Source organism: Natrix helvetica, assembly GCF_964273705.1.
Source record: "Natrix helvetica genome assembly, chromosome: 3".
Classification (NCBI taxonomy): Eukaryota; Metazoa; Chordata; class Lepidosauria; order Squamata; family Natricidae; genus Natrix; species Natrix helvetica.
In genome coordinates, this window is record NC_138549.1 from 67640721 (window position 1) to 67658807 (window position 18087).

At 39.5% G+C, this 18087-nt stretch overlaps 1 protein-coding gene across 1 annotated transcript in view; it reads left to right on the forward strand.

Annotated features, from left to right (window-relative positions):
- The window catches only part of CACNA1E (calcium voltage-gated channel subunit alpha1 E), a 363346-nt gene that overhangs the window by 286386 nt on the left and 58873 nt on the right, over positions 1 to 18087 (forward strand). The window contains exons 26-31 of the mRNA XM_081946599.1: positions 9367 to 9463; positions 11268 to 11428; positions 12112 to 12249; positions 13122 to 13323; positions 14286 to 14450; positions 15682 to 15792. Coding sequence (XP_081802725.1) covers positions 9367 to 9463; positions 11268 to 11428; positions 12112 to 12249; positions 13122 to 13323; positions 14286 to 14450; positions 15682 to 15792 — 874 coding nt within the window. The remainder of the gene's footprint in view (positions 1 to 9366; positions 9464 to 11267; positions 11429 to 12111; positions 12250 to 13121; positions 13324 to 14285; positions 14451 to 15681; positions 15793 to 18087) is intronic.

Here is an 18087-nt window from a genome sequence, read left to right on the forward strand (position 1 = left end):
CTTTTCACATCCAGAGAAATATTCTGCCTTTTCAATATTTCCTAGGATATTTTATTTTTCTGGGAGAGGGCTGGGTGATAACTTTCTATAATCCCTCCTTTTTAAAAAAAACCATGTGAGTGGAACACACATGTTCTTGACAAAAGATAAAAATTGGTCAGATCAGGGAGACTTAATTTTTTGGATGGAAAGGCATTGAGAGAAACAGTAGAAGGATCCCTTCAGTGGCTCCCAGAGAGCTTTCAACCATGAAGGTCTAGCAACCAGGGCACAATTTGTGGAAATAAATTTACAATATCCAATTTTCCATGCCAATTAGTATCAGATATCACTTTCTGTGAGCTTCCAGACAGGTTTCAAGCAAGCAGAAATCCCAAAATTCTTCGCAGCCATTCTTTTCCTTTAAGTTACAGGCTGCCCATTTCGAAGGGATGGTTCTTGAACCTGCCCTAGCTCTTATTCAGGGCTCATGTTTTGAAGATCCTTTCTGCTACTCTTCAAGTGGGGGAATTGCCTGAGGGGAATTGACCCTCCCCCATGGAATTAACAGGAAGATATTACTGTTTAGGCTTTTCTGTCAGGGCAAAAATCAACCTAAGAGAAGCTTTGTGTGGAGGTAAATCAAGGAGATAGTTTCAGTTTAATTCTGAATGTGTGTGTGTAGCTGCTTCTACAATACAGAAAATACAGACATTTTGGAGAAAATTTCCCTCCCACTAGACAGAAATCTAAGGTGTTACATACATACATATAATACAATTCTTACATGAATATGTTAAACTGATTACAATATAAATGAGACAAGAAAGAAAACCTTACAATGAATTTCTGTGAAGGAATCAAAGAAAGAAAATTTTACAATCAATTTCCACCCTCCCCTGTAGTCTTTACAGCTGTCTTCTGGGGATAGAAGAGAGTCTTTTGTTCTTTACTTCTCCATCTCAGGGTCCTTTTTCATGTCTGCTGGATGGCATTAGGTTTGGCTTGCTGGTAAGAGTGGTCAGTCAGTCTTGGTAGTCTGTCCCAGGCTTGGCTAAGTTTTTTTCCTCATGTCAGGTTTTATCAGGAGGCAATCACCAGCAGCCAATTCGAGAGTTATGGTTTGAACTAGCTAAAAAACAAAATTGTATTCAGAGCATACAAGGAACTGTAACTGCATAACTTTTATATGCAGATGAAAAGATTACAACAGTGAAAGGTAAAAGTGCAGGAGCAGGTCACCCATTTACTCCAAATTTCTCAGAAGAGAGAGAGAAATAAAGTGGTTAAAGTGAGCAGAAAAACTGCAGCCGCCTTTAATGACCCAAAAGGAAGGAGGGAAAGAAGGGGGGGAATGCACAGAGGCATTCACAGGTATCACTGGGGGCATTTCATACACACCCTCATGGTAAAAATGAACAGACACTCACTCTCCTCGCCTTTCCTGCTTCCCTCCAAAGAATGACCCAGAAGGAAGGGGGGGAATTCACACAGGCAATCACAGGTCTCTGGATCCCTTCACTTATCATTCCCTGAGGCCTCGGGGACACATACTCACATTCATACTGCAATCAGACCTTCATGCTTGCTCATGCCAACCAATCGTAATAAGTATTTCAGGAAGCTTTTTTTTTTTTTACAAGCCACCAAGCTTCATTTTCTTTTATTAGAGGATCTCACCCTCCCTTCAGGTTTGGAAATGATAATACACATGCATACACACACATACCATTAAACAACCTTGCAATTTACAGTTTCTTTATATGAAAGGGAATCAAAGTACATTCATACCAACTTCTACCATCGACATACTCACATTTGTACTGCAATCATTAATTTCACATACAAAAATCCCATTTCATTCTTTCTTCATGCAAAGCAGTTATTACAATTATTTCAGGAAGCTGTACATAAGCCAATGAGCTCCATTTTCTATTATTAAAGGATCTCAACTTCCCTCCAGGTCTGGAAATGATCTCTCTCTCTCTCTCTCTCTCTCTCTCACACACACACACACACACACATGCACAAATACCATGGAGCAACACTTTCAGGCCTGGAGGAGGTCCTGTCCCTTTAAATCTTCATTTTTTTTCCTTGGGAAACATGTGGCTCATTCTCCAAGCATGGAAAAACTCAGAGAGCAGTTTAAATCCTAACTACCCTCTCCTCCCCCACAGCTTCAAGCCCAAGCTTACTTATTTTGCCAGCTGGTCAAACATATCACAATCAATTCAATGCCATTCAATTCTACACGTTATTAGTATAGATGCACACCTAACAATTTTAACAGACATTACAACAAATTAATCAAATCCAATTACCTAGGTCTTCCCATTCAGACAGGCTTTAGCTTTTATTACCTGCTAAATTTCTTACTTTTGCTTGAAATTACGCCCGTTGTTCTATCTCCTTAAGCAGTAAATTGTTAATACCTGCATCTGTCCTGGGATGTTCAGTGTCCTCCTCCTAATTTTTGATGCGAACACATCGTTTGCATCTGGGTGGAGCTCTTAATTCATCTGATGGTGGCCAGAAATCAGCAATTTTGTTGACAAAATCTAAATCAAAATTGCCTTCTGGAGGCCAGGTTTCTACTTTAAGACCAATAGAGTAGGTTGGCCAGATAAATGTGCAGAGGGTTTTTTACTCAGGTTGAAGGCAAATCTTTAGTAGGAATTTCCTTCATCTCATACATGTACACACAAGGCAACACTCTCCTCCTCCCCCCCCCAGGGAAAAATAATAATCTATACTCACCTGAAGAGTACACTCTTCCAGGGCTGAAAGACGTGAGAATAAGGTTCCCTCCCCCACAGAAAAGGTATTGTTGGGGGATTAGAGGTAAGGGAGGGGCATGGGGGAGGGTAGATAGCTTGCAGGCAGAGTTTGAAAAATAAAACTATTTGTTAAACTGGTAACATTATGGGGATATCACAGATGAGAAATGGGGTCTGGATTCACATGCTTCAGGAAAGAGATGAACAGGTAAAATCATTTAAACACACAATAAATGCAAGGATGAAACTTTTCTTGCAAATGAACTTAAAATATTTCCTGGATTGTTACTTTAAGGTATAGGGAAGGAAGGAAGGAAGGGAAAAAAACTTTTCTTTACTCTTGTTTCTGCTGGCCAAACAGACACAAAGTAAAGACTCCCCCCACCTTCACTTAGTTTTCTGGGCACAACAAACTGAGCGAAGGTAATTTCTGCCAGTTTACTCTTTTCTTTCATTGAACAATTTAAAATTCTTGTCTTTTGGATTGGAGACATTTTAGTTACAATTACCTTGAGGGTGCACAAAGACTTAGACACACATTTACACAAGGACAAGGAGAAAATAAGAGGGGGGGGGAGAGAACTCTCAGGTTTCCACATTCTAGTCATTCCCAGCACAAATCTGTTAAATGAGGGAAGGCACAAATCTTAACAAACAAACCATGTGGTTGCATAGAAGACAGAGAAAGAGACAAACAGACAAGAGAAAAAAAGAAGTCCCAACATTTTCCCTTTTCTTTTAAGTACCTTTATGTAGCCAAATTAGTTTTCCTGTATTATCTTTCAGCAAAGCCCATTTGCCACACAGTTTTCTTGCTCTCCATGCCAACCAAGATAGGCATGTGCCTGGCGTCTCAGGCTTCAAGGAAATCTCGAAGGGAAATTCCTGTCACCCACGAGCTAACGCTTCCCATGACCCTTTACATGTAGGGCTCACTTTGGTCTAGCCGGGTGACCCGCCGTAAGTTTTCGGAAGAAAAAAAATTCCGGGAAGGACTTTGATTCCCTCAATGAAGTATTCAGCCCCTTTCCTCGTAGGGAATTCTGCTAAGGTTTTCCGGATCCAAAAAGGTGATCCGGGGAGGACCTCTGCCCCTCTGCAGTTAGTACCAGCCCCTCCTTCTCTCTTTATGCACAATGAGCCTTTTCTTTTTTGCTTTCACAGGACAAAAGCAACAACAACAAAATTTTCATTTACTTTGCCATCCATTTTCACACACACTCTCCTTTCCCTAACAGAAGGTCCTGTGCTATGGCCTGACCCTAATACTTTCCAGGCTCTCTCGGTAAAACACACAGAGGAACCAGGATCCAGCTGTGATTGGGAGGAAGATTTCATCACTCGCTCACACACATGCAGACATACACACATTTCCACGCTTTGCCATGCTTTAAAATTAAATTTTAGAGAATTAAAATTTAGAGGTACTCACCTTCTTTCCAGGCAGCCTTTGAGCTCAAACTCAAAACCCCTTTAAAACCTAGATCCAAATGGCTAAGGCCAAGATAAAGTTCACACAGAGACTCAATGGGGTCTGTCCCTGCATGGGAGGCTTACCTGGGCCATATCCATTGGTTGGCTAGCTTGGAGTCCCATCTGTGAGTCACCAATTGTTGAAAGAAATGTCCTTCTGGGTTCTGCTCCAAGTGGGGAAAAAGACACTGGAGACATGGAGGCTGCTTGGAAAGATGTTTTATTGATAGACAAGACCACATGGCTTGAGTCCTGAACAGAAAAGGTGATCACATGCTTCAATGTTGGTGGAGAGAAGGAAGGACTGAGATGCTAAGTCCCTGATTTTATGCCCTCTCTGTCCTTTGATCTTGAGCTTGTCTTCTAATTGGTTGTCAGACTCCCATGGGGCAATGCAGGGGCAACTATCTAGGCTGCGTTTTGAATCAAGGTTTGGTTGAGTTCTCAGATGCCATGTGGTGAGTTGGGTAATTGGTTGTCAAACTCCCATGGGGCAATGCAGGAGCAACTATCTAGGCTGCGTTTTGAATCCAGGTTTGGTTGAGTTCTCAGATGCCATGTGGTGAGTTGGGTAATTGGTTGTCAGACTCCCATGGGACCATGCAGGAGCAACTATCTAGGCTGCGTTTTGAATCCAGGTTTGGTTGAGTTCTCAGATGCCATGTGGTGAGTGGTGTAAAGGGCCAATATTATCATGCCTTAATCCCATCCCCCTGGAGCTGAAGGGGAGAACTCTTTATTATGTAAAGGGATTAGCTTGGCCTTCTTAATGGCCCATTGACAAAGTGGGGATGGGCAGGAAGCTACAGGGAGCTATTCTCTCTTTATAATATGTTTCTTTCTTTTCACATCCAGAGAAATATTCTGCCTTTTCAATATTTCCTAGGATATTTTATTTTTCTGGGAGAGGCTGGGTGATAACTTTCCACGAAAGAAAAGAAAAGAAAGGGCTGTGTGGGGGTATCTTTGAAGTTGCATTTTCTTATCCAGACAGTTTCCAACCAACTTTAATATTTTCCTTGTTATAGCAGCACAACTGGCTGTGAATTATACTTTTAAAACTGCAGGTTCATTAAAAATTTGCTTTCACCTAGTAAAATTGCCCCATGAATTATTGAAATGTAGTCTTACCCACTATTTTCACAAGGTAGCTACTGATTTAAAATGGAACCCAAATTATGCCAAAACCTCCAGGGCTCTTGTTTGTCATCCAAAACTAACACAAAGCTCATTTCTGCTGCTGGACAAAAAAAATAAAAAAATAAGATGCCTTCTAGATCTGGAGCATGGTTAGTATGCTACTAATATTTTCTATAGAAATGTACAAAATCCATGTGAAAATCTAAAACAAATCATGGAAAGTTGCAGAACTTTACAAAGTGATTGAGCAATAAAGTGGCAGATGATATCTAGGACTCATAAGTAATGCACCATAGTAATGCACCATAAGAAATACGGTTTACTTATCTAATTATGGATTACATACTGTAGTGTTAGGTCTGAAACTAGCTGTTATCACTCTGCAATGTGATCACTGTAAGGTCAAAAAGTATTGGAACAGAACATTGCAGGGTTTCATCTCAAAACGTTTTTGACAGCTTACTGTGTTGAACACAAGATCAATACACAGAGTAGGAATGCAGCTTCATTTTGTAATGAATTATATTATAGGTTGCTTTTACACTGATTAAAACAGGAAGTCCTCAATGTAAGATACGAATGGGACTAGAAAGTTCAGCCAACTACATGACCAGACCCATTTGGGAGGGGGCATTTTTGTGGAAGACATTAAATGAATAACCATGGCCATTAAGCAAATGGTACAGTCTTTAAGCAGACAGTGTGGTCATAAAATGAACCCATTCTTTCAAATGAGGGCTTTTTCCTAAACAACAACAACAAAAAAAAACACACCAGAATCCAGCAAAAAAAAGGTCACAAATTGCAGTCCTGTGACTGTAAGACACTAACAACATTGCAGGGACGTGCGGTCATTGGAGGCAGGGGAGGCAGAGCCTCACCTCTCATCATGAAATAATAATATATAAAATAATAATATCCACGAGGGAGTTTCATATATATAAGAGGAAGAGGAGGGAGGAGGAGGAGCGCGTGCGGGGTGGTGCCAGCTGGGCAACCGGCAGAGGCAGGAGGGTTCTCGGAAGTGCCAATAACCTTCCTGCCTTCGCTGTACTTTGCGCGCTCCTCGTGACTGCAATCGACATCCAGAAGTGACAGGGGCTTGATGACGTCGCCGCAGCTGCCATGTGCGGATGGACGGAGGTAGCCAGAGTGGCGCCAAAGCAGTCCGGCGGACGAGTGACCGAGGATCAGGCTGCCTGATCCTCCATCGCTCGCTCGCTTGCTCTTTCATCCGCCTGGACCTCTCGGCGCTACTCTGGTTACCTCCGGCTGGCCGCGCCCAGCAGCGATGTCGGCGACATCATCAAGACGAAGTGGCTTGGAGGCGAAATGCTTTTCAGTGCTTTTCTGTGCGTCTGGCGTTTAGGTAGATAGCCAGATGTCCTAAACGCCAGACGCACAGAAAAGCACTAAAAAGCAGCTGCTGTTGGGGAGCGCGAGCCAGCGGAGCGCGCTCAGGAAGGCGGGGAATGGGATCACGTGTGCTGATCCATTCCCTGCCTTCCTGAGCGCGCTCTGCCGGCTCGCGCTCTGTGATCACCAAAAGCAGCTGCTTTTCTCTGCATCTGGCGTTTAGGTAGATAGCCGGATGTCCTAAACACCAGATGCACAGAAAAGCACTAAAAAGCAGCTGCTGTTGGGGAGCGCGAGCCGGCGGAGCGCGCTCAGGAAGGCGGGGAATGGGATCACGTGTGCTGGAGACTGAGGCAGCCTCAGCCTCCAGCACTCGTGGTCCCATTCCCCGTCTTCCTGATGACGTCACCAGCCTCACCAGGCGTAAACCTCACTGCACATCACTGCAACATTGTAGTGCAACAATCATAAGGCAAGTTGGTTGCAAAGTGCCTAAAATGCAGTCACATAACAGGAGTGAGCGTGCAACATTTTATGATGGCCAAAAGGGCTCTATGGGCCATAAACCACCTATTCTGAAACCATTATAACTCTGGATAGTTGTAAAAACATCAGTTGCATGTTAAGCACTGCTGGTAGTGATCTGAGAGGCCCAACCAATGATTCTTTCTTACGTTTGAGCAATAAGACATATATAGTGCTTTGCTTTCAGCATCACCTTATACAGTGGCACAGTCTAACATTTTCTAGAACCCATAGAACATAGAAAGGATAGTATGAGTAACCTTTTATAAGTTTAAGAAGAAATTATAATTTAGAATTTAATTGCCAGCAGATCAAACAAAGCTTGTATCTCTCCTTCTCTCTCTCTCTCTCTCTCTCTCTCTCTCTCTCTCTCTCTCTCTCTCTGTCTCGCATAAAATATTAATTTGGTTTATTGTTAATTTGTGAATAAAGAACATTGTGAATCAAATCTATACAAAATTTTAGAGGGAAGTGGCTAGTACTATGTAGTTTAAGAACTTAAGCATCATGAACTTGCAGATGATAAGGGAGTTTCAACAGTGGAAGACAAACTTTCTGTGGGAAAGTTTGTTTTTCACTATTAACCTTTTCATTGAATAATTCCTGATATGTTTTAAGGAATCCTTGCTTTTTCCAGAATGGGTTTTGACTGTAAATCAGGTGCCTATGGATGATGCCATAGGCCTCATTACCAAAGAACCTTCCTAATTTATATTAGGAAGCAGTATAGTGAAGTGGGAGGAGATAAGGATTTTCTCAAAAATGAGTTTCTTAAAATCAACTTGTAGTGTCTAATTTTAACACTAAAGGTAAAGATAAAGGTTCCCCTTGCACATATATGCTAGTTGTTCCCGACTCTAGGGGGCAGTGTTCATTTCCGTTTCAAAGCCGAAGAGCCAGTGCTGTCCGAAGACGTCTCCGTGGTCATGTGGTCGGCATGACTAGATGTCAAAGGTGCACGGAATGCTGTTACCTTCTCACCAAAGGTGGTCTCTATTTTTCTACTTGCATTTTTACATGCTTTTGGACTCCTAGGTTAACAGAAGCTGGGACAAGTAATGGGAGCTCGCGCCGTTACGCGGCAAAAAGGATTCAAACTGCCGAACTGCCAATCTTTCTGAAATACAAGCTCAGCTTCTTAACCACTGAGCCACTGTGTCCCTAATTTTAACACTAGATATCCTAAAAGATGAATGTAAGGGATAAGACGCAAGTAAAAGTTTCCTGTCCCTACTTTTTCCTTGAACCTAAAAAGATACCACCAGAGTATTTCTTGATGCTACTAGTCCTACTGAACTCTGTGGATGAGTATAGGAGGACACACAGGAATTCTTTTCATGTACTTCCTGAAGTTCATCTTTTAGGCTTCAATCAATTTTTCAATTCTTCCTAGATGCTGATTAATGACTAATGAAGATCTTTTTCTTAATAATTTGACTGAGGATACCCTAGTTATGACAACCTTTTCTTTGCAGTGTATAAAAAAATTCTTTCAATTCAGTTATGGTATCATGTACTTCTGCTTATCAATACACTATATGCATGCACATATTTGCTTGTGTATGAACAGTACATTGTTACAGTTTAATTCAATAGTAGAACCATCCCAGGAAAAAAGGTATTTTACTGCCACCTTTGGATGAAAACAGAGCGAGATGATTGCTGGGATTCACCAGGTACATGAATGTATGATTCATAGTGGCATGGTGCCTTACAACAGATGGCTCAACTCAGCAAGAGTGTGAAATCACCTGTGTTAACCTTGTTAGCACACTCTTTCTCACGATAATAGGATTTGAAATCATCAGTCAATTCAAATGAAAAGGGGATTCTCCTGGGCTTGCGCTCTCTTTTTCTCTCACATACAGACACAAACACACTTTTTAATGTTCAGAGATTTTTTTTAAAAAAAACCTCCACTCAATAGTTCAAATTCATCAGGCTTCAAAAAGCTAATAAGTGAAAGCCCATGCTTCTCACTGTCTATACAAAAAAGTAATGTTTACTATGGCAAAAATACACTGAGCTTAGTTTCTGTTCAAAAAGTTTATTTTTGTTTTTATAGTTTTGTCTTAATATTTGGTGTGGCTTGTTTATCCTCCCAAATGTACAGGTCCAACAAAGGCCGTGACATTAAAACAATCAAGTCTCTTCGTGTTCTGCGTGTTCTGAGACCTTTGAAGACCATCAAGCGGTTGCCCAAACTCAAGGTATTTGCATGTGAATTTCAGGCAGTGACCACTATTTTTTTAAAAATAACTTTTAAAGAGTATCAAATGTGAAGAGTGACAAGTTGCTCTCTAGGGCAACTTGGCCAGAGCTGCATAGTGAAGTAGAGAGCAATAGCACTTAGCCTTCTATAATGCCTCACAGTGCTTTACAGCAGTCTCTGGGCAGTTTAAAATGTCACCCTATTGCCCCCAACAATCTAGGTCCTCATTTTACTGAAGGCTGAGTCAATCTTGAGCCCCATTAGGATTGAAGTGGACAGAGTTAGTTAGCAATATTGCATTCTCACCACTGCGTCACCAGGACTCCTTATCTTAAGTGGGTAAAAAGAAGCTAGCTTTCCATCTCGTCGCAGGGGTGCCAAACTTGCAGCCCGCAGGCTGAATGCATCACGTGCATTCAGGGTCACATCCACTCCCTGTTTAGTGAAGGGGGAAAAGTTGTAATACATCACGTGACGACGTGACGTTGCAAGTTTGACACCCGTGCTCTAGTGCTTCATAGCACAATCAGTCCTGCAAGATATTGTTTGGCTGGTTTTGGAAAATTACTGTAGTTTAATGCTTCAAACTTGCAATCAAATGCAGACAGATGAAGTTGCATGAGCCAGTCTTTCCTTTCCCTAAATCTCAGCCCCTTTCCACAGCATCTGTGAATATCCTCCAGTCAGGGTTTGTAACTCAAGCTATAACTTTCCAAACAGTTGGGTCTGTTTCAATGATATATAATGTGGAAGGTAAGGGAAACTTATTTCGCTACAACCTCTTCTCATCATCTAGCCAAGTTCAGTTCAGTATCACAGATCGATGGCACAGTCATGTCAGAGGAAAGCTGTGGAAAGATAATTTAAATCAAATGGAAGCAGAGAGTTGAACTCTGGAGTAATTGGTGTTGTCTGAGCTTGGTTCCTTACCTGCAGATATTTCATTGCCCGACTAGATAACATCATCAGAGCATTGATTATGTTAAATAGTTAGGTAACAAAACACCTTCAAGCAAGCAACCAAGCTCAAAGAGAACCGAAGACTCCATGATGGCTGGTTCCCCACCCCCACCCCCAGATTTGAGTGGCATAATGCACTTTCTTTATGCACCTACTAGCAGCTCATAGGCACCTAGAAGATGGGGGTTTTCTTACAACCCAGCAGGATGCCTGCTGCACCTAAGTATATATTCCTATAAAACTACAATTCTCAGGATTGTCTTGGAAGAAGAAACAGCTTTTTATTTCTAGAAGAGATGCGCTGAACAAATCCACTTTGATGAGTGGAAGAGTCTCCCTGCTCTTTGCATGCTTAGGAAAGGATTATCTTCACACAGGATTTTGTCTTAGCCCTGAAACCTTCCTCCAGCTAAAGAAGAGGTGGCAAACTCTAGGACAACATTCCTGTTTTTGCGCTATCCAGTCCTTGCCTGTCTTTTCCTTTCATGCAGACCTGCACAGTGATTTTTGAGGGGCTTATCTAGAGAGCAAGAATAGGGCTGAATGTCCACATGAAACTCCCATCCTATAGTTGTTGCAGCTGATATGCATTAAACAGTACATGGAGAAATAATCATGATCACACAAGATGCTATATAGCATGACAGACCCAATTATCCTCATTTGTTTGGTATCCTCATAAATTGTTTCATAAACAAATGAATTAGATGCCTTTTGTACAGTAAAGATTTAACAAATGCCTTAACTAATTATGGCTTTGAGGCTCTTTATGTCATCTTTGATAAGAATATTTTTGTTTAGTTAAGATGAATCACACTTCATGGTTTATCATTCTCCCTCAGGCAGTCTTTGACTGTGTTGTAACTTCTCTGAAAAATGTCTTCAACATACTCATTGTCTACAAGCTCTTCATGTTCATCTTTGCCGTTATCGCAGTCCAGCTTTTCAAGGGCAAATTCTTCTACTGCACAGACAGTTCAAAGGACACAGAGAAAGACTGCATGTAAGTACAGCACGCAGCATTCAGTCATGGCCTTTCGCAGTTAATATACTATAAAAACTCAGAGGTGCTTCTAAATTAATGTTAGTTTTTAAATTGTTTTCTTCTAATTTTCTACTTTATATGCTTTTGCATGTTTTCTGATTATGTAGAAACTAGTATTTTATTTTTAGGTGACCTTGTTCTACTTCCAAACTGATAGGTGCTTAATTATACACTGAATTATAATAGAAAATTATATGGTAAAACTTTAGAGAAAAACATGAGCTTAAGTCCCTATTTTTAATTACTGTAAGAAACTTCTTAATGTTCTTGACCTTTTGGTTTCTATCTGTATTTAATCCTTCCTTACATTTTATGATGATCATTTAGAAAAAGAAAAAAGTAAGTTTAGGGGGCATGAAGATACAACAGTAGGTAGGTTAATATCTGTTATCTCTTATTCTAAATCATGCCTTGTTTCTCCCATCCAATCAAGCTAATTTCTAGCGTCAGAGCCAGACTGACGTAAAAGTGATATCAGAAGGAAAGATATGGGAAAACTGGATTCCCATGATCAATGCTTCTCTTCTATCCTAGGAATTGTATTTGGTATCCCTGGACCTACATTTTAAGCCTTTTTCCCACCCTCTTTATTGTGACAGTATAACAAAAGCCTTTTATTCTCTGCCACTTTTATATTATAGTGGAAATTATATAGACCATGAGAAAAACACAATGGAAGTAAAATGTCGAGAATGGAAGCGCCATGAATTCCACTATGATAATATCATTTGGGCTTTGCTTACGCTCTTCACTGTTTCCACTGGAGAAGGATGGCCTCAGTGAGTATTTTCCTTCTTCACCTATAACTGGATTTGTCTAGCTTTTCAAGATACAGAACCTGTTAGTGAAAAAAAAAAACAGTCAAGACCTCCTGATCACAAAATTGTAGCCATATTACCTTTTTTCACAAAAGAACAAGCTCCACCCTTTCCACTGAGCTTTAGAAAAAATATTATGGACATCCCTGCTGTGTTTCATCCCCCACCTCTTTGACTTTGGTCCCTTTATGGAACCCCATCAGATGTCACAAAACACATCGTCACTCGGAACGCTGACACACATATTGAAAAACTACTGTACTATGATATTAGAAATGGATTGTTGTAGTTCGCCCTTAAATTATGAGAATAATCAGAATATTTAGTGTATTTCCTTTTTAATAATAATAATACATGCAATTTCTTTTTCTGAGGCAAATGAATGTATTTTTATTAGGGTACAAAGGCAGATTTCTGAGTCATGATGCCTTTTTGGCAAAGGCAAAATTCCCCTCTTGTTTGAAGAGTACCTCACATAGAAAAAGAAGGGCTTCTTGAGACATTTGCTGTAAGAAAGTGTTCTTCTAAAGCAAATGTAAAGCTAATGTATACATTCAGAATAATCATAGATTACTATCCTTGAACTATTCTATGGGAGGAAGTCAGGAGGGAGTTTATAACTGATTATTTTCATTAAATTGGCTTATCAGAAACTAAACAGCCTTCAGTCAATTTACTTGTCATTTTTTGTGTATTTCACTCTGCTTTTGATAAATATACTATATCAAAAGAGTTTCATACTCTTTTAGTGTACAACTAACTTGATAAAAATAACAAGGAATCATTAACGTATGATTTTCACTCACGTTTTCTCTTTCTCATTGTGTCCCCAGAGTTCTACAACATTCAGTAGATGTGACTGAGGAAGATCGTGGCCCCAGCCGTAGCAACCGCATGGAGATGTCTATTTTTTATGTGGTGTACTTTGTAGTTTTCCCCTTTTTTTTTGTTAACATCTTTGTGGCTCTCATCATCATCACTTTCCAGGAGCAAGGAGACAAAATGATGGAAGAGTGTAGTCTTGAGAAGAATGAGGTAGTAAGAAGTAACTAGAGCTTAATTTAATCCCTGTGCATGACTGGGTCTGCTTAGAGATAGATTTAACTCTGGGTGTTACGGTAGCTGGGTGAATTGTTTCCCCCCCCCATATTAACCTCTCCATTGACCTATTTAAGCATGTTACGGGCAAATGGATAAACACTTTCTTTTTAATGAGAATCTTGATACTTGAAATCCTAAAAAATCAATAGGCTTTTATTGCCCTAGATTTAAAGAAAAAATGTTGAAGGAGGAGTTGAAAGCAGAATGAAAGTTACCTTATTTTCCATAATAAATAAAATAAATGAAGTTTTCTTCCAGAAATAACTATAAACTATTACTTATATAATAAGATATAATATATGTTTATATGCATATATAAAGTGTGATTATATATGATATCCTGGACATAAATTGTTTCATCTTCTACCATCAAAAGGACACTATAGGGCACTGCACACCAGAACAATTAGACACAAGGACAGTTTTTCCCCGAATGCCATCATTCTGTTAAACAATTAATTCCCACAACACTGTCAAATTATCTAAGTGTATTATTATTATTATTCTCTTCCTTCCTAGTACCTATCTCTTCTAATACCTATCTCTTTCCACTTGACTATAACCATGTTGCTTATATCTTTAAAATTTATATTGTTTTATTTGTTTCCTAGTATAATTTCATTGCTTATTAGTAACCTCTAACTATAACTAAGTGTTGTATCTTATGGCTCTTGATGAATGTATTCTATTTTATTTTTCTTTATGTACACTGAGAATATATGCACCAAAGAAAAAATCCTTGTGTGTCCAATCACACTCGGGCAATAAACTATTCTATTCTATTCTATCCCATGAAAAGATGTTGTTCTACTTTTTTTGTACCACATGGTTGCACATTATTGGTAATTATAATAATATGCTTGACATATTCTTGATTTCCTTTTTTCTCCTTCCAGAGAGCCTGCATTGACTTTGCTATCAGTGCAAAACCCCTCACCCGCTACATGCCTCAAAACCGACACACCTTTCAGTACCGAGTTTGGCACTTTGTGGTGTCTCCATCCTTTGAATACACCATTATGGCTATGATAGCTCTTAACACTGTGGTTCTAATGATGAAGGTAAGATGAACAGAATCAATATTTGAGACAGACTAACATTGCAATTGCAAGTCAACATCATTTTTTTTTTAAAAAAAATACAATTATCACAAGATTGCTAGCTAGTTGTAAATAGAGCACTTGAGAATCATGAATGGATGAAGTTGCCTTTGAATGAACACTGCCTGTGTTGTCTAAAACGACTGAAGCATTTCTTTATGATCTCAGGGAAGAGGGTTGTTCTTCTCAAGTCAAATGCTTTCAACTAAAAATTACAGGGAAAGAAGCTTTCTGGATGCAACTTTAAGAAAGGATGTCTCAGTTTGCTTCCTTTTCTGTTTTTTTTGTAAGCCTAAGAGTAGAGGGGTTTTTTATTGATTTTTAACTGAATTGCTCTGTGAGATTTTTCAAGTGAAGTGTAGGATGAAAATGCTTTAAATATATACAAGCACAAAGTAAATGCTCTGTCACTAAGTGATATCTCTTCATTTCTTGGGAACTGTAATTAGAAGCAGTGTCAGGTATTACATGTTAGAAATGCATCTAAAGGAATTAAAATTTCACATTTCACACTTAAATGTATATTGTGGCTCTCTATGGGACCATCTTCTCCCACTGAATTAGTGGGAGCTCAGGAAGGGTAGATTTGTTCTGGATCCTTTCATTTAAGGATTATTCTCTTTAGGGGCCATGGAGTTGAGCCTTCTCAACCCCCCCCCCCCTTTGACTTTACTTCCTGAAATCAGATTACCTACAGATTGAACTTCAGAAAGCCACTATAACATCTTTTTTTTAAAGAGAGACTAGGCAGTAAAGCAGATATGAGCAGCAGATTTTATCAGTAATGCATAGAGCTTTGAGTGTGCATAATTTCATAATTTTACTTACTATTTTATTATAATACTTTCTTACTGAAAGAGGCCATAAACCATTCCTGTCCTCCCCACTGAACTTTTCTTTAGCCTTTCTCCATTATGAGAAATTAACCATTTAAATGATGGTTTTCAGTACCAATGGAGCCCTCCCTCTCTCCCTCTCTCTTTCTCTCTCTCTCTCCCTTTCTCTCCCTGTCTCTCCAAGATATTAGAGCTATTTCTTTTGAGTGGTAACTGTACATAGCATTCAACTCACTATTTAGGATGTGCAAATCTTAAAGATATAGCCAAACCTCCAGGATTCTTATATTAGCCTAAACTGAAATTCAGAATATTATGACTCGTCTTTCTTTCTTTTTTCTTTTTCTTTTTGGTAGTACTATTCTGCTCCGTATACATATGAATTGGCTCTGAAGTATCTGAATATTGCTTTTACCATGGTTTTCTCATTGGAATGTGTCCTGAAAATCATAGCTTTTGGTTTCCTGGTGAGTAAAATGCATTCAGCATTAGATATTAAAACTCTGTTTATGGGCACTGTAGTTTGCATGCACTAAGAATGCTTAGGGATCAATACTTGCCTATAGGAATTGCTATCTGCACACCTCAGGTTAAAGTTATTGATGTCCAGAAAAACAACATTGCATTCGATGGGGATGGAGCCTCTATGATACCAAACCTCTCAAATGCCTCTTAATAATAATTAAATAAATAAATAATTTAAAAAGTAATAAAGGCAGCCTTTTCTTGAAACCCCAGATGAGGCACAATTATTTACTTCATGAACAGATGGCTCATTTGAGCATAATTGATCCAGTCCAACATTTGTTTGTCCTTCCCACATCTTTCTCTTCTGCAGAAAATCTATTTTTCTCCTTAGAAACCAACTAGATTCCCACAATCATTCAATATTTTTCAATGCTTCCTCAATCCCCAAGTCATGGTGGTGCAGGTGTTAGACTGCAGTGTCGCAAGCTAATTATGCCCACTGCCAAGGGTTCAATCCTGACCAGCTCAAGGTTGACTCAGTCTTCCATCCTTCCAAGCTTGGTAAAATGAGGACCCAGATTGTTGGGGGAAATATGCTGACTCTGTAAACTGCTTCGAGGGTGTTGTAAAGCTTTATGGTGTAGTGTATATAAGTCTAAGTGCTCTTACTAATGTCTTTCTGTATAATTTTTTCTAAGAATATTCTCTTATTATATCACCTTGTCACCTTTCCTCATGCCTAGTTAAGTCTTCACCATACCATCTCTGTTCTGTCCTGTGATTCCAATGAAGATGCAGACACAGGATTGGCTGTCTGCCATGACTAATTACATAAAGCCACCCCTTGGTTAGGAGCCTAGAAAGTTATCTTTAAGAACCCAAGATTAAATTTACAGAATGCTTTCTCAACAACTCGTATAATGAACTGTTGTTTCCTGCAAAGATTACCCTCCCGTTGCTCCACCTATAAACTCTTTGGGAGGGGCCACACCCTTAGCCAGCTGTCCTTACTTCCTTCTATGATGTCTTCTACACAGCTGTACCTTTCTCCTATCAATTCTATGCATACGCACATCAGGGACAACCTCCCTCTGTTCCTCCTCACTGCTCCCTGACTCAGGTGCCACCTGGTGGCCAACAGGCCTCTCTAGTTCCTGCTCTGCTTCCAAACACCCTCCAGAGTCTTCCTCATCCTCCAGAGCAGTCCCATAATGGTCTGAGCTGTCAGAGTCCACCAACAGCTCAGCCGGCCGCTGCTGGGCCACAACACATTTCCATCTTCCTCAATACTTTGAGGTCATTCCCTAAATTTTCTGTAGACAATGCCTGTAGCTAGGCCACCATGCCCTGCCCCAAATCCTGTTTTAAAAAGTAACTTTAAAGCAAGTTCCAAAGGACATATATTATGCTTTTTAAAATAAGCCTCTCCTCCCAAGTATTAAAAGTTAGGCATATAATTGAATATGGGGAGAAAGAAAAATAGCCAGATACATCTTAGCAAAAAAAAAAAAAAAAAACAAGCCGGGGGGGTAGGGGATTTCTTCCAATCTCCATGAGCTGCGGAAAATGTTTTATGCCAGTGAAGGACGTACATACATAATTTCTCTACCTAGTTTTATGAGTAAAGTTTTATGAGACTATCTTGAATCAACCTAATGGTTAATCAAACTTGTTACCCTTTCTCCAAAATGTGCACTTTTCCAATAGTTTGGAAGCCGACTGCAACATGAATGGATACTATGTGTCTTCCTGAATTCCTCAGTGTCTGATTATAAATTCTGGAGTGACCCATTTCATGAAGTTATTGGAATACCAGAAATCCTTTGGCTCCTGAAATTCTTCCCAAAAGCATAGCCTTAAAATAAAATGAAGCTGATGCTTAGATGGATGTAAAGAAAGAATGATTCAGTTTAAAGTTGAATTATCCTCTCTGACAATTATCCTCTATATGCAATTTTTATTCATTGGAATATTTGTTATTTGAATTGGAAATCAGATAAATACCCTAGATTTGTCAAAAATTAGATTGACTCAAAATCTGACACCTAGCCCAATCCTTAGGGTTCAGGTGAATGTGGTTCCTTTTTTTTTTTTTTTTTTTACTACTGGAGCAGAAGGTAATAAAGAAAATCAGTCAACAATCCAATTTCAAGACATAACAGGGAATTCTGAAACTGGCTCACGAAAGCCATCCTTGGTGTATGTTGCAAGGTGTAGCACAATCTAATGCAGGGAAATTAAAACAAATGGATTAGATTGATGTGGACCTCATAAGAAAGTATAGGAAGTTGTAT